The sequence below is a fragment of the Marmota monax genome, unplaced genomic scaffold (genome assembly GCF_021218885.2).
Source record: "Marmota monax isolate L192 unplaced genomic scaffold, Marmota_monax_Labrador192_F-V1.1 WCK01_AAM20220418_F8-fsc00082, whole genome shotgun sequence".
Lineage (NCBI taxonomy): Eukaryota > Metazoa > Chordata > Mammalia > Rodentia > Sciuridae > Marmota > Marmota monax.
This window is the reverse complement of record NW_026695207.1, coordinates 8,142,801-8,158,161: the sequence shown is the minus strand read 5'-3', so window position 1 is coordinate 8,158,161 and position 15,361 is coordinate 8,142,801. Positions and strand designations below refer to the sequence as shown.

Genomic DNA, 15,361 nt, shown 5'->3' with positions numbered 1-15,361 from the left:
CCGGGTGCTTTTCTTGCCCCAGAGAATCCAGGCTTTTGATGCCCTTCCTAACCTCTTCCCCACAAGCTGTAGCTGGGCACCTTGGAAGGCCTCGTGCCTTTTCCCTCCTGGCACAGCTGCGGGGATCACCTGCAGGCACCTCCACGCACTCTCATGCTGCCACTCATGCCCTGCCATGAGCCAGCCATGCCCACAACTGGGCTTACCCTCCTCAGACCCTCCCTTCCCGTTCATTCTTACACCCAACAGAGTTCCCACACACCCTTGCCATGTTCACACGCACCCAATAAGTAATTACACTCAAACACACACACGCTCACACTGCTTACACCAAGTGTCCACACACCTTCGTACACTGTGCTCACAGGTGGACACACACCCTCACACTGTCACAACCTCACACTCTCTCACACACCCTCACACACCATCTACAGTGCTCACAGGTGCACACACACACCCTCACACACCCATAGCATTCATTACCCACACTAGCATGCAGCATTTATACACACCCTCACACACATCATCTCACTCACATGTGCACACACTCATTTCCACTCTCACACTCTCATTGGCACCTGCCATCACATTTATGGTCACTCTAGAACATAGCCATGGCCTCCAAGGTGACAAGTGGTGGCCTTGCCACCTCCTGGCCCCCAGTCTACAGCAGGCAAGGTTCCTGGACAGGAGGTGTCAGCGGAGGCTGTCAGCAGGCTCAGGTGATGGGGGCACATCCCCATCACACTTGTCTGATCTCCCCATGTGGTGGGAGGAAGAACTGACCCAGAGGTCACCTGCCCAGCGTGTGGCATAAGAGATTAGATGCAGCACCAGGTCCCAGGCTCTTGGCCAGTGCTGAAATATTGGCATCTTGCTGCAGGGAGAACTCTTCCTTTCCCACACTGTGTTCTCCTCAGGCTCTCCATGGTTGGATAGTGTCCACCCACCCTGGGGAAGCTGCACCTCCTGTATTAGACACAGTTCAGACTCCTCCAGAAACGCCCTCTAAGACACACCAGGGAAGTTCCTATGTGGGCGCCCATGCTTCCTCGGGTTGGCATATAACCATGGCACTGGGCACGGTCCTTATCTAATAGGGGCCTCTGTGGACATGGACCTCTTTCCCAAGAGCTGCAGCTGACCAGAATTGGGCGTGGGGCCCTGGCTTCTCTTCTGAATCCATGAGGCCCTGTGGCAGAAGTCCTGTGTCCCAGTTTCAGAAGGTGCAGCAGGGGCTTGGCAGGACCTGTTGACCCAAATGTCCTCGACGACAAGGTGGCTCTTGCTGTGGTGATCCTTTCTGCAGTGGGGGTCCCCAGGGTGGCTCTGGTGGCTGGGCAAACCTCAGGAAGCTTTATGAGAGGGAGTCACATCTTCCCTGGTCACTCTACTCCTGTAGGACCTGTCCCTGTAAGCCATGATTCTTGGAACTGTTGTCCTACTAAGTGAGGGTGGACAGTGGAAGTGGGGTCTTGGGCTTTCCTCCTGTTTGGCTGCTTCTGCCCTGGGACCCTGCTGTGTATGCTAGGTACAAGCACAGCCGGCTGGGTCCCATGGGCCTTTGGGTGCACCTGTCCCTACACCTCAGCCTCCCTCACAGGTTTGGGCTGGTGAAACCTTGATGCATGGCATGGCCTCAGCATGGAGCTGTTACCACCCACCACCGCTGTCCACCTGCCCTCGTCCCTAGACCTGGGCAGTGGGTCCATCTGCCTTTCCTGCACGGGGGTTGTGGAGCGGTGTGCAGAGCCTCTGTGGATGAGCAGCTAGGGCTCTTTACAGCCTGAAGCCTGCCTGAAGTTCCAGCCAGACCCCTCTCTGGTGCAGATGGAGGAGAGGCCAGATCATGCAGGGAAAGTCTCCAGTGCAAATGGGGGCAGAGCCGACCCCCCATTTCTGTTCTGGGTCTGTCTGCCTTTCTTGGCTGCTGTCTCGTTTCCTACCTTCTTTTTCAGGACCCCCTGCTCTGCCTGCACCCTCCTCTATCTGTAGAAGATCTAAAATAAACATTATTCAGTCCTATAAACAATTAGGAAACTTCAACTGCCAATCTGGAGCATCTCTGCTCCAGCTGGCTTTTCCAGCCTTATCCCTGACCATGGGGAAGGATGACCACAGGACTGTCTGACCCACACTGCTCTGAGGCCAAGGAGCTGGTTTCACTGGAGCCTGGAGCAAGGAGGCTGCCACTTTCCTGGGATCACAATGCTGTCCAGAAGCAGAGATGGCTTTGTCTTTACAATTCTCCTTCACTAAGAACACTTGGCCAGGCTGAGTCACAGGACTCCTCTGTAGCCACTGGTGGGGGATGGTCCCCATGGCACAGTATCCTTGGTATGTCTCCTGGGTATGGAGAAAGGGTCTCACAGCAAGGAGGTAGGAAGGGTGGGACACCTTCAGGACTGGGTGGCCCAGTCCAGGTCACAACCCTCCCTGCCTTGCTGCAGGTTCAGCTGTTTCAACTGTCTCCATGGTAACTCCTATTCCAAATGAGCCTCTTTGGGATGCAAAAAATCAACTTAGTGAGAACTGTTCCAGTTGATTCTGCACCAGCTGGAGGGCTGCTTGGGGTGTCCCTGGGAATCTCCAGCACCCAACGTGGCTGAAGTTCCTGGGGTCGGTCGTTGGCAGACCTACCCGCTGCGTTTTAGAATGGGGAGGAGGTGGGCTGGTATTCAGGCCGTGCTGAGCACAGCAGGGACTTGGGAATCCTGCTTGTTTCCAGGGCGGCCCCGATTGCGCCTCTCTTGCCTGGGAATGCAGCCTTGGGGCTCAGAAAGAGGGCTGCCCACTCTTTCACTGCGGTGGCCCACGAGGCCGTCCTCTCCCTGCGGCCCTGCCCGGGATCCGCGGACAGCGAGGATGGCAGTGGGCAGAGGCGGTTAACTGGGGTCACAGAGACCCTCGGCACCTTCGCTGGCTCCCAGAAGGGACACCTGCTCTTAGGAGCCGCCGGCGCAGGCTGGGCTCGCTGGGCGGTGCCGCGTCCGGCCCCGGCAGCTCCACGCTCCGCTCGCACGCGATCAGCCGCCCTCGCGTGACGCGGCCGTGGCCGCAGGAGGAAGCGGCGGCGCCCGGGGCACGCGATGGGCGGCGGCAGCGGCTGGGGCGCGAGGGGCGTGGGCGGCGGCAGCTCCCGGTGCGCCGCCTGCGGCAGAGCTGGCCCCTCCCAGGCCCCGCCCCTCGCCCCCAGGCCCCGCCCCTCGCGCCCCCACCCCAGCGAGCCCCGTGCTGCCCGGGCTGGCGGCCTCTGGACTCGCGCGGGCGTCCCCTGCGTCTCAGTGATACCAGGGCCTCGGCTGTCTTCCAGGGAGAAAAAACTTATGGTTTATTTTTTTTTTTAATTTTTTTATTTTTTTCTTTTTTTAATATTTATTTTTTAGTTTTCGGCGGACACAACATCTTTGTTGGTATGTGGTGCTGAGGATCGAACCCGGGCCGCACGCATGCCAGACGAGCGCGCCACCGCTTGAGCCACATCCCCAGCCCCAAAAACTTATGGTTTATTAAGGGATTAAAAGTAAAGTGGCTTGGTACTTAGTGCAGTGAACAGAAATCCAGTGCTTATTAGCTGTAGGAGACTCGGGCGCTGGAGCCAAGGCTTCTGAGAAAGGGAAGGACAGAGAGGCTGCAATGCAGCCATCATGTCACCATCTCCTGGGCTTGGCCACCGGAGGGCCTCACCTCGAGGCGGTTCTGCGCCTGGCACCAGAGGGTCTGACATTTCCCCCAGCGTGGCTTCTGGGGGGAGTGGAGGTTGCCAGCCCAGTTTAGGCAGAGAGAGGGCTCATTCTGTCCTCAATGCTCCAGCCCATCCTGAGGCCAGGCCCAGATCTAATGGGGAGGCCTGTCAAACAGCATCTGGACCCCAGAGTGTGCAGGTGGGCCTGGGGCTGGAGCCTGTGCTTCTAACTAGCTCAGAGCATGCCCATGTGCTGGTCCCTGGACACCAGAGTGCTGAGAACCCAAGGGAGATGGTCAGTGTGTTCCGCATGGACATTGGACAGAGGTCTAGGGGGAATCACCTGGGAGTGGGAGGCATGGCACTGAATGTCTGTAGCCTGAACCTCACAGTGGGCAAGTGGCAGAACCACCCCACTTGTTCTAGAATGGGGGAGAAGCCCAGCCCAGCCTGAGTGGGAGGTGAGGCAAACTTCATTGAAGCACCACTTTTATTTCTTAGCAGCAGCATAGCCCACTGCAGCCTCTCCAGAACAAGGTGGGCTCTGGACAGGAAGTGGGTCTCTCCCGAAGGTGCGGGTCCTGTGCTGGCTTGTTTTTGTTTGGGCTGGGCTCCCTGGGTAGTGGGGGTGGAGTCAGCCAGCAGCCCACCTTCATGGGAACCTGGCTCCAGGCAGGAACAAGGGGCTTCGGGTGCTGCTTTGGAATCAGAGCTCTGTGATGTCCCTGACAAGCGAGAGTGGGCAGATCTGATGAGAGTGGCACCAGATGAGACAGTCCTTCCTGGGACCAGTCCCCAAATGGAAGATTCCCCAGTTGCCCTTTTGGAAAAGGAGCATGATTCAGGTGCCCATGTTACCAGTTTATTTTATCTTAAGACCAGAACAAGTACCTGGGGTCACATCTGTCTGAGAGGACAGGGCTCCCTCGAATGAGGGGCAGCTCTCCTCCTCAAGTCTGAGGGGCAAAGGAGGCTGCTTCCCGTCCCAGCCTTTCTACAAGGCCAAAAGTGGTGGCCACCTGTGATCCGCCCTCTGAGCACCTGGCCAGCTCCTTACTGGGCCCCTCTGGCCCCTCTGGCCCCTCAGAAACCAGGTGGAGACTCCTGATGGCAGCGAAGATGCTTGCTGTGGAGTTAGAGGCCAGAGCAGTGTCCCAAGATGAGCACTTGGTCAACAGGGCTGTGAAGGAGTCTGAGTCCCCTCAGACATCACCCCAAAGCGATAGGGGCACCCCCGGACTGCTCTTCCACCCCCCAGGCCCCACCCTCGGGCTTCCTTTCCCACCATGTCTTGTCTGGCCTGTGTCTTGGTCCTGCTCAGGCCAGGTGAGGGGAACAGAGAATATGCAGGGCGCAGGGGGACAAAGGGGCTTTGCCCAGCCTGGGAGGGGCATGGGCAGGGCCATGTTGGGGTCTACCAAGGCTTGAGTCTCAAGAAGGAGCTGTGAGGACCCTGTGAACTGGGTTGTAGGCAGGACGTAGCAGACACTGGACTTCATCCGGGGTGCTGGAGTCAGGGCCAGACCGAGAGCAGAGCTGGCAGGTGGTCCTGAGGGACCACTTCCCATCTGGGCTCTGTCCCCCATGCTGCCTGGGGCCTGGTCCCTGTGCCTGCTGCCCCCACCCCCCAGAACTGTAGGGCTTTCCAGAGCTGCTGGACAACTCTGTGTGTCCTGTACAGGGTGGCAGCACAGCCCAGACTGGAGGTCCAGCAAGAACCCTGGGGTGAATGCTGGGTAAACCAGAAAAGTGTTGCTTAAGAGGATCCACAGCTGGCCTGGGGTCTCACGGAGGGCTCACTGTCTGCTCTTCTCTGACAGCCGTGCAGGAGACACACGTGCAGTCGGCCGGGGCCTCCTCACCTGGAGACGGTCCACACAGAGGGTCCCCCGTGCAGGAGGGACGGCTGCTGTTGGAGGTGAGTGCCCACTGAACGGTGGCCCTGTGCAGCCTGGGTATGCAGGAGGCCCTTTGAGTAACAAGGAGCTGAAGTCCCCAACATTCACGCTTGCACAGCGCCTGAGACTGTCTCCAGGTGGCCTAGGCTGGGGTCTGCAGGTGGTGCGCAGCTTCTTGGGGCAAGGCCCCCAGGCTGGAACAGAGCCACCCTGGCCTCATGGCCCACCTGCTGGATCAGGACTGTTCCTCATTCTTCCTTGTCTGGTCACTTGTCACTGAGATGGAACCTACTAAAAAAATCAGACATGTCTTTTCCAAGTTGAGCATCCAGAAAAGTCAGCACCAAGCTCCTCCATGTGGGCTCCCCCTGCGCTGGCAGTAGACCCAGGTGGGGCCACTCTTGTCTCACCAGAAGTTGGGCTTTTCTCCTCCTGGAGGGAGTGCTGAGCCCTGGGTGCTGGCTCTCCCTGGGCCAGTCCTGCCAGGTCTGTGACCCCTTCAGGGAGCAGGAGAGAACAGCCTGTGGGGGCTGAGGCCTACCACAGGGTCCGGCAAGAGCTGGCAGGAGGGATCTTGGGTCTGACGTGGAGCAGAGCCATGGGGTGGCCTCAGGGCCAGTGGGCAGTATCCGTCTGTCCCCCACATTTGCTGGGCCAGCCTGGGCTGTGCCCCAAGGTAACTGTGCAGATGGAAGGTGTGGGCAGATCTCTGCTTTCCCATCGCTGTGGGGGGCTCCTTGTGGGCTCTGCTGACCCCTGGACCCTCTGCAGCTCCCTGCACCCTTTGTAGCTGGATCTGGGGGAGTGGGCTGTGGGAGGGCACTGGCCATCTGATCACCCATCACCAGTGCCCAGGCGTCAGGTCCACCCTGTCCTCAAGTGCCCTGAGGGAGAAGCTAGGTCTTCAAAGCCACCCACAGACAGGCCAGCACCCTCAGGCGAGGCTGCACCTACTGGCCTCGCCTCCTTCACTCGTGACTTTTCTTGAAGTTTGAAACTTGCACAAAGCAGAGAGGAGAGGGCTGTGGAGGGCCGGGTGCCAGTCTCAGACTTGGCGAGGGTCAGCCTGTGCCCCTTGTTCAGGTGTCCTCACTACTGTGCTGGCCCTACCCCTTCAAGTCTTGCCTGCGAGGTTCATTGGAGCCCTCTGACCTGTGTCTGTAGTTTCTTGACCTTCCCAGTGCCAGGGGGTGCCCAGAACACAGCAGGCCCAGAAGGGGATCTGAGACGTGGGGTGGCGGTTTCTCCGAGGTCTCTGGCCTCTGCCGAGGGAATTCTCTGGTGAGAATCGATGGACTTACAAATCACATTCTCTGCAATGTCAAGCACATGAAGGAGCCGCGTCCTCCCAGTTTCCAGGGTTCCTCTCCATGGGCATCTGTGGAAGCTCAGCCACACTTTTCCTGAGCCTCCATAAGCCCTGGACCTGAAAGCCAGGCGCCTCGAGGTGGGAGGCAGGCCTCGCTGGCTTCTGTGCTGCTGCCCAGCAGCCTGAGGGCATGCTTGGAGCCTCCTTCTGGGAGGCTTTCCCAAGGAAAGCCGTGGACGGGGCCCCAAGGTTGGAGGTCAGGGTCTACTGCCACCTGATCCCTGGAGCCCTCAGAAGCCCACCCACCCTCCATCGCCAGCCAGGTCAGAACCGGTTCCCCCACTCTGCTTTGCAGAAGGCAATTCAACAGTTACTGGAGAAGGCAGAGAACAAGTTCCAGTTCTACCTTGTTGGGCCATGTCTCTGACTGGAACTGGGTGGGTGGATCCTCCTCCTCCCATTTCTAGTGCAGGGACTCTCAAATGTTGGGGCCAGAGGTACTTTCTGAAACTTAAGAATATTCCCAAACAGCAAAGTAAGTGAATGAAGCAACAAAAACGCCAACATCACTCTTCCACCTGACCCTCCACCTCTGAGAGACACTGGGAAGGAGGGCTCCTGGCAGGGGTCGTGACTCCAAGCTGCCTAGCTGGCAGGGGCAGTGTGAAGAGCCTGTCGATTTAAGACCGAGACTCAGCCTGTCCAGGGTTCCATGGGCTGGGCCTGGCCTGCCTATTTGGTCCCCGTTCTTTAGGCTCTTGGGCCCAAGTCCTGGGCTCCTCCAAGGCCAGCGCCAGAGGCCACCCCAGTGTGTACCTGGACACAGGTGCTGAGTGGGGACGGGCAGAGGAGGGAGATTGGGAGGGACATAGGATGGGAAGGGCTGGGGCCGGAGCCTCCACAGGCCTGTGAGCCCCTGTAGTCAGGGCCATAGGTTCTCAGCTCTGTTCTGGATGGGCCCAGGGCTACTCAGTCAGAGCCGGGACTTGCCTTTTGAGGGCCAGGGGCTTCCATGCCAGCTTGGCTCTGGTGGGGTTGTAGTGGTTGGTTGGTTTTGTGGCACTGGGCCTGAAACCCAGGATCTGGCCTTGGCTGGGAAAGTGCTGAACCACTCATCTCCTCTCCGGCCCCGTCAGGGTTCTGTGTTTTCAGCACAAAAGGCCTGTGTGTTTCTGCTAGCTTTACACCTGAGTGTTTTGCATTTTTGTTGCTACTATTAATGGACTGTTTTTAAATTTTAAGTTTCTGTAATTTATTGCTAGCATCCAGAAAATCAATTTCTATCTCTTTTTTAACAATCTCTGTCTCTTAATTGTTACATTCCAAGCATTTTTATTAGAATGACCGTTGGTGTCATTGGACTCCAGGCTGCATTTTATTTTTGCTCTCCCAATTTCATCAGTTATGTCCCTTTTTGGTATGGGAATATTTTTTAGTGTTCCACTTTATCTAGTGGCTTTTGAGTGTATGTTTTATTTTATTATTTCTTAAGTGCTCTAAGGATTATAGTATATGGCCAACCTGACATTTAGAGGTAAGATTCTGGCACTTCAAGTAAAACCTAGACACCTCATGCCAGGTACACCGTTTGCCCTTTCCCTTATGTGACGTTTGCCATAAGCATCACGTCTACAAACATGAAAACCTTCAGATAATATGATTGTTTCTAAACGTAAGAGGTGAGATGAGCCTGTCCTGCTGCTGCAGGTGGTCTCCATGTCTGATGCGCTCCCTCACCCTGGGGAACTCCGTGGAGCACTGTTAAAGTGTAAGTTGCTGGTGATGAGCTCTTTGCTGTCTCTTTGGTAGTTTTGCTGGGTATAGAATTCTGGTCAGGTAGTTCTTTTCTTTCAGCACTTTAAAGATGTCTATTCTCTTTTGTTCTCCATGGTTTCTGATGAGAAACAGAGTCATTCAGATTATTGTCCCCTGTAAATGATGTTTCCTTTTTCTCTAGTTGCCATTAGAGCTATTTCCTTTTCTTTGGTTTTAATTTTAATGCTTAGTTATGATGCATCTTGTTTAAATATTAGAGATTGTTCTGTTTTAGGTTCCCTCATCTTTTTAAACCTATAAGTTTATTTCTTTCACCAAATTTGTGGAAATTTTAGCTATTTTTCTTCAAAAAAAAATTACCGTGCCATCTCTTTGTCTTCCATTTCAGGAACTCAGCTGAAACAGATGTTAACTCTTTCTGTATTTCCTCATGAGTTCCTGATGCTCTGTTCTTTTTCTCTAATATTTTCTTTCTCAGAATGGATGATTTTTATTGAATTGTTTTTAACTTTATAGATTCTTTTCTCTCTCATCTTCATTCTATTATTGAGTTCATCTAGTGAAGTGTTTATTTCATATTTCTATGAGTTCTAAAATTCCCATTTGATTCTTTTTTATAGTCTCTTTCTCTGTAGAGACTTAATTTTTTTTCTGTTTGCTTGTCTCAGGAATATTTACCTTTACCTTGTGGAATGTGATGATATTTGCTATTTTAGAATTCTTACCTGATAATCTCACCTTTGTGTCACCCCAGAGTTAGCTTCTGCTAATTGTCCTTTCCCTTGAGTTCCTTATTCTACTTCTTAGTATATTCAGCAATTTGTATTGGATGTCAGCACACCAGTAACTCCAAAGGTGTCCACGTCCTGATTCCCAGAGCCTGTGGGATTGATTTATATGGTACGAAGGATGGTGCCGTGTGATTAGGGGGAAGACCTTGAGGTGGGAGATGGCCCACAAGAATCCTGAGAAGGGCAGGACCTTTCTCACCTGCATCCTTCACAAACAGAAGAAGGATCAGAGACGTCACCCTGCTGATTTTGCAGGTGGAAGAAGAAGGAGTGGGCCAGGGAACGTGGTGGCCCCAAGAAACAGAAAGGCAAGGAAATGGGTTTCCTGAAGCCTCCAGAAGATCGGCCGCCTGTTGGCACCCGATTCTAGTCCAGTGCTGTGGCATGAATGTGGCTTATTGTTCAGTTGTGTCCCCCAAGGATCCCTGGTGTTTGAGGGCTGGGTTCCCAGGGTGGCACTGTTGGGAGGTCCTTAGGTCATTCTGAGCGTGTTCTTGGAGGGGACTGTGGAACCCTGGTCTCAAGTGGGGCCAGGTGAGAGGCCCAAGGGCCAAGAAGCCCCAGTACCTATGGCATAAACAGAAGGCAGGCTGCACTGCCCACATCTGGGGTCCTCCTAGGGCACCAGGTTACACCCACGAGTCACATGGTCCCATAGGCAGCAACTGCTGGCCTGGGATGTCTTTGCTCCAGTGAACCCTGGGATAGCTGACAGTGCTGGCAAGACAGTGACAGAGGAATCTGGGGGCTGGGGACATAGGGGGCCAGCCAAGGTGGACATGGGGGACCGAGGATGGGTGACCAGGTAACAGGTGGGTCACCAGCAGACCAGGCCAAGGAGATCCTTTTAAGGGAGGAAGTATTCCATGTTCTCCGTGGTTTTTACACATGGTCCTTGGCCACGGAGAAAGCCACAGGAGTCACTAAGCATGGTGGCCCCAGGTACTGGTTCCTCAAAGGAAGCTGTCACCAAGCAACACCAGGAGCCCACCACCTGAGAGACTCGCTCAACCCTGGGCACTGGGAGCCCGGGCCAGACACTGCCGAAAACAGTTACCAGGCCCACCACTCTGCTGAGGGAGGGGGAGGGGTGTGCCACTGCTGGGCGGTGCCTGACCCCCTGGTCAGTGGAGCGCTGGACCCCAAGCCCAGGCCACCTGCTCCAGAGCCCTGACCTGTGCCCCTCCAGGCACTGTGGGGAGTTTCTCCACCCAGAAAAAGAGCACATGGCACCGACACAGCAGCAGACTACCGTGGGAGGCTTCCGAGATCAGAGGAGCTCAACGGTTGAAAGTGTGAAAGCAAGACTCAAGGTCCTGAGGGGCCAGGAGGGAGGGAAGGAGAATCATGGAGGCAGCCCCTTGCTGTGTGTGTACACTCACTCTGGGGCAGCTTCTCCATCGACTGTCCTTCGCACGGTGCTCTAGATTCCACCGTGGGCCCATTTCCCAGCTTGGTGCCCGGAGTGCCTTCTGCCACCCTCAGCCCTGGAGGCTCATAGCCCTCATCCCTCCTGCTGTCCTTATTTTGGGGAGCCAGAATGGTCCAGTCATTGTTCCTCCATGTTCCTCCTGGGTTCTGCTGCCTCTGGCTGCCCTCGTGGACCATCCCATGGCACCACAGCTTGATGCTGGGTCCTGTAATCGCCCCTGGTGCCTCCTGTCCCTGTCTTGCCGATACCTCCTCATTTCCTGAGGTTATTTATTTAGATGCGTATTTATTTAGAGGCATGCTTGTGTTGGCCTGTTGGTCTCTGTATTAGTCAGCGTCTGTGTCACTGTGACCAAGAGACCTGATGAGGACAATGTGCAGGAAGAAAAGTTTATCTGGCTCACAGCTTCAGGCCATGGTCAGCCCTCTCCGTGCTCTGGGCCCGAAGGTGAGGAGAAGACCATGGCAGCAGGTCTGGGTGAAGGAAGCAGCTCGGGACATGGCCCCAGGAAGCAGAGAGAGCTCCGCTCATCAGGGACAAACAAACCCAAAGGCACTCCTCCTGCCGCACCCCACCTGCCACCATGTCCAGGAATTAACCCGTGGACTAGGCTGCACCTCTCATAGTCTGATCCCTTCTCCTCTGAGCCTTCTTGCATTTCTCACCCAGGAGCTTTGGAGCACCTCATATCTAAATCACAACAGTCTGATCTGATGCTACCCCACATGGTGTCTCCGTGGCTCCTGGGCTCCTGCTGTGGGGCACCAAACACACTTGTGCTTCCCTACCTCAGTCTGGCCCTTGGACCCAGCCCTATGTCACTGGGCACACCTGGCAGGGACAGTCCCCTGTGCGTGGAGAGGAGCCTGAGCAGAGTGGAGATACTTTTCTTCCACTTCTTCTTTGGCTAATCCCCAAGATGCCCGGACCTGGGCAGTGGCCCAGGCTCCTCCACACTCTGGCCTTTCTGGATCACAAGGAGATCCAGCCTCACTTCCCCACACGTGGCTGCCCAGGTGGGTCATGGGGTCACCAGGTAGTCATAAGCCAGCAGTCACAGTTTTGCTACTCTAGTTTTACTTACTTGTATCTATGACTCTCAAGTCACCCATGACACAGTGACATAGAAGAGCTAGAAAGTGTGAAGGCAGCCACCGTGGCTCAGGAGGCTACACCAGGAGCAAAGGCGTATAGGAATGCAGTCCCTGCAAGTTGTCAGAGCTTCAGGGGCAGAGCTGTCGAAGCACAGGAACTACTCTAGGCCTAAGTCCACAAATGTCAGCTGGAGATGTCGGCATGGAGTCGGCTCGGTCTGGTCCTCCAGGAGGAACCGTGCTCTGCTGAAGCCACAGGACAGTCAGGGATCGTCGCATTGGCGACTTTCCAGGGCAAGGATCATGACAAGTGACCAGGTGCCGGGGTCAGCATGCACCGTGTCCAGTCTCGGGGTGCTCCTCCATTTGTGCACTTTAGGGGAGGGGCTGCATTGGGGGTTTGGTGTGTTCCATGAGCTCACGGGCATGATATTTTCCCATATGGGTTTGGCACACACGTGCATCCGTGTGCTTCTGATTAATTCAGGAAGTCCACAGGTAGTAATTCTTATTAGCACAATTAATTTACTTACCAGATTGTGTGTTATGGTGGTGCCAGGCAGACGGACGCTGTTGACTTGTAAACACAACGTGTGGAGTCCTTCCACCAGCACTCAATCTGAAAATGGAGTAAGTTAGGGAAAAGCACTGCTTTCACAAGGTAGAGTCACTGAGGGCAGCTACAACCTGAGGACTGCCGTTTCACACACTATGGAGTCACCCAGGGCAGGCGCAGCCAGAGGACTGCTGTTCTACACACCATGGAGTCACTCAGGGCAGGCACAGCCTGAGGACTGCTGTTCCACACACCATGGAGTCACCAGGGCAGGCACAGCCTGAGGACTGCTGTTCTACACACTGTGGAGTCACCAGGGCAGGCACAGCCTGAGGACTGCTGTTCTACACACCATGGAGTCACCAGGGCAGGCACAGCCTGAGGACTGCTGTCCTACACATCATGGAGTCACTAGGGCAGGCACAGCCTGAGGACTGCTGTTCTGCACACCATGGAGTCACTCAGGGCAGGCACAGCCTGAGGACAGCTGTCCACACACCATGGAGTCACTCAGGGCAGGTGCAGCCTGAGGACTGCTGTCCTACACACCATGGAGTCACTAGGGCAGGCACAGCCTGAGGACTGCTGTCCTACACACCATGGAGTCACTCAGGGCAGGCACAGCCTGAGGACTGCTATTCTACACACTGTGGAGTCACCAGGGCAGGCACAGCCTGAGGACTGCTGTTCTACACACCATGGAGTCACCAGGGCAGGCACAGCCTGAGGACTGCTGTCCTACACATCATGGAGTCACTAGGGCAGGCACAGCCTGAGGACTGCTGTTCTGCACACCATGGAGTCACTCAGGGCAGGCACAGCCTGAGGACTGCTGTTCTACACACCATGGAGTCACTAGGGCAGGCGCAGCCTGAGGACTGCTGTTCTACACACCATGGAGTCACTATGACAGGCGCAGCCTGAGGACTGCTGTTCCACACACCGTGGAGTCACCAGGGCAGGTGCAGCCTGAGGACTGCTGTCCTACACACCATGGAGTCACTAGAGCAGACACAGCCTGAGGACTGCTGTTCTACACCATGGAGTCACTAGGGCAGGCGCAGCCTGAGGACTGCTGTTCTACACACCATGGAGTCACTAGGGCAGGCACAGCCTGAGGACTGCTGTTCCACACACCATGGAGTCACTCAGGGCAGGTGCAGCCTGAGGACTGCTGTTCTACACACAATGGAGTCACTCAGGGAAGGCACAGCCTGAGGACTGCTGTTCTACACACCATGGAGTCACTCAGGGCAGGCACAGCCTGAGGACTGCTGTTCTACACACCATGGAGTCACTAGGACAGGCACAGCCTGAGGACTGCTGTTCTACACACCATGGAGTCACCAGGGCAGGCACAGCCTGAGGACTGCTGTCCTACACATCATGGAGTCACTAGGGCAGGCACAGCCTGAGGACTGCTGTTCTACACACCATGGAGTCACCAGGGCAGGCACAGCCTGAGGACTGCTGTCCTACACATCATGGAGTCACTAGGGCAGGCACAGCCTGAGGACTGCTGTTCTGCACACCATGGAGTCACTCAGGGCAGGCACAGCCTGAGGACTGCTGTTCTACACACCATGGAGTCACTAGGGCAGGCGCAGCCTGAGGACTGCTGTTCTACACACCATGGAGTCACTATGACAGGCGCAGCCTGAGGACTGCTGTTCCACACACCGTGGAGTCACCAGGGCAGGTGCAGCCTGAGGACTGCTGTCCTACACACCATGGAGTCACTAGAGCAGACACAGCCTGAGGACTGCTGTTCTACACCATGGAGTCACTAGGGCAGGCGCAGCCTGAGGACTGCTGTTCTACACACCATGGAGTCACTAGGGCAGGCACAGCCTGAGGACTGCTGTTCCACACACCATGGAGTCACTCAGGGCAGGTGCAGCCTGAGGACTGCTGTTCTACACACAATGGAGTCACTCAGGGAAGGCACAGCCTGAGGACTGCTGTTCTACACACCATGGAGTCACTCAGGGCAGGCACAGCCTGAGGACTGCTGTTCTACACACCATGGAGTCACTAGGACAGGCACAGCCTGAGGACTGCTGTTCAACACACCATGGAGTCACTAGGGCAGGCACAGCCTGAGGACTGCTGTTCTACACACCATGGAGTCACTCAGGGCAGGTGCAGCCTGAGGACTGCTGTTCTACACACCATGGAGTCACTCAGGGCAGGTGCAGCCTGAAGACTGCTGTTCAACACACCATGGAGTCACTAGGGCAGGCACAGCCTGAGGACTGCTGTTCTGCACACCATGGAGTCACTAGGGCAGGCACAGCCTGAGGACTGCTGTTCTACACACCATGGAGTCACCAGGGCAGGCGCAGCCTGAGGACTGCTGTTCTACACACCATGGAGTCACTCAGGGCAGGCGCAGCCTGAGGACTGCTGTTCCACACACCGTGGAGTCACCAGGGCAGGTGCAGCCTGAGAACCGCTGTCCTACGCACTGTGATGTTACTCGGAGTAGGGCATAGCTTGCTCTCCACCAAAGTCCTATGATATGAGGCAGGTTGTAAACAGGAAGATTTGCTGAGCCACTTCCCAGATGGAGGGAATTTCTCTAGTTCTCTGAAAGCAGCATGTCCAGTTGAGCAGATAGGGTGGCTCCTGCCAACCTGGGTCCCCTGCTCCTTCCAGCTCCCTCTGCCAGTGGCACCCACAGGCCCAGTGGGGGCAGCCTTATGGATGACCTGCATGTTGGAGTCGGGCCTTCTGGTCATGTAGTAGCAGACAGTCACCGAGTCATCCTGTTGCTCTTATGTGGTTTCAGAAAAACCACCCGGGTTCCTGAGCAGTTCC

At 55.7% G+C, this 15,361-nt stretch overlaps 1 protein-coding gene across 2 annotated transcripts in view; it reads left to right on the top strand.

The window, feature by feature from the left end:
• Positions 1 to 15,361, top strand: part of Ahrr (aryl hydrocarbon receptor repressor) — a 94,945-nt gene that overhangs the window by 43,881 nt on the left and 35,703 nt on the right. The window contains exon 4 of one of the 2 annotated variants that reach the window (XM_046430314.1): positions 5,506 to 5,603. The exons of the other annotated variant lie outside the window; for it this stretch is intronic. Coding sequence (XP_046286270.1) covers positions 5,506 to 5,603 — 98 coding nt within the window. The remainder of the gene's footprint in view (positions 1 to 5,505; positions 5,604 to 15,361) is intronic. 2 annotated transcript variants of the gene reach the window in all.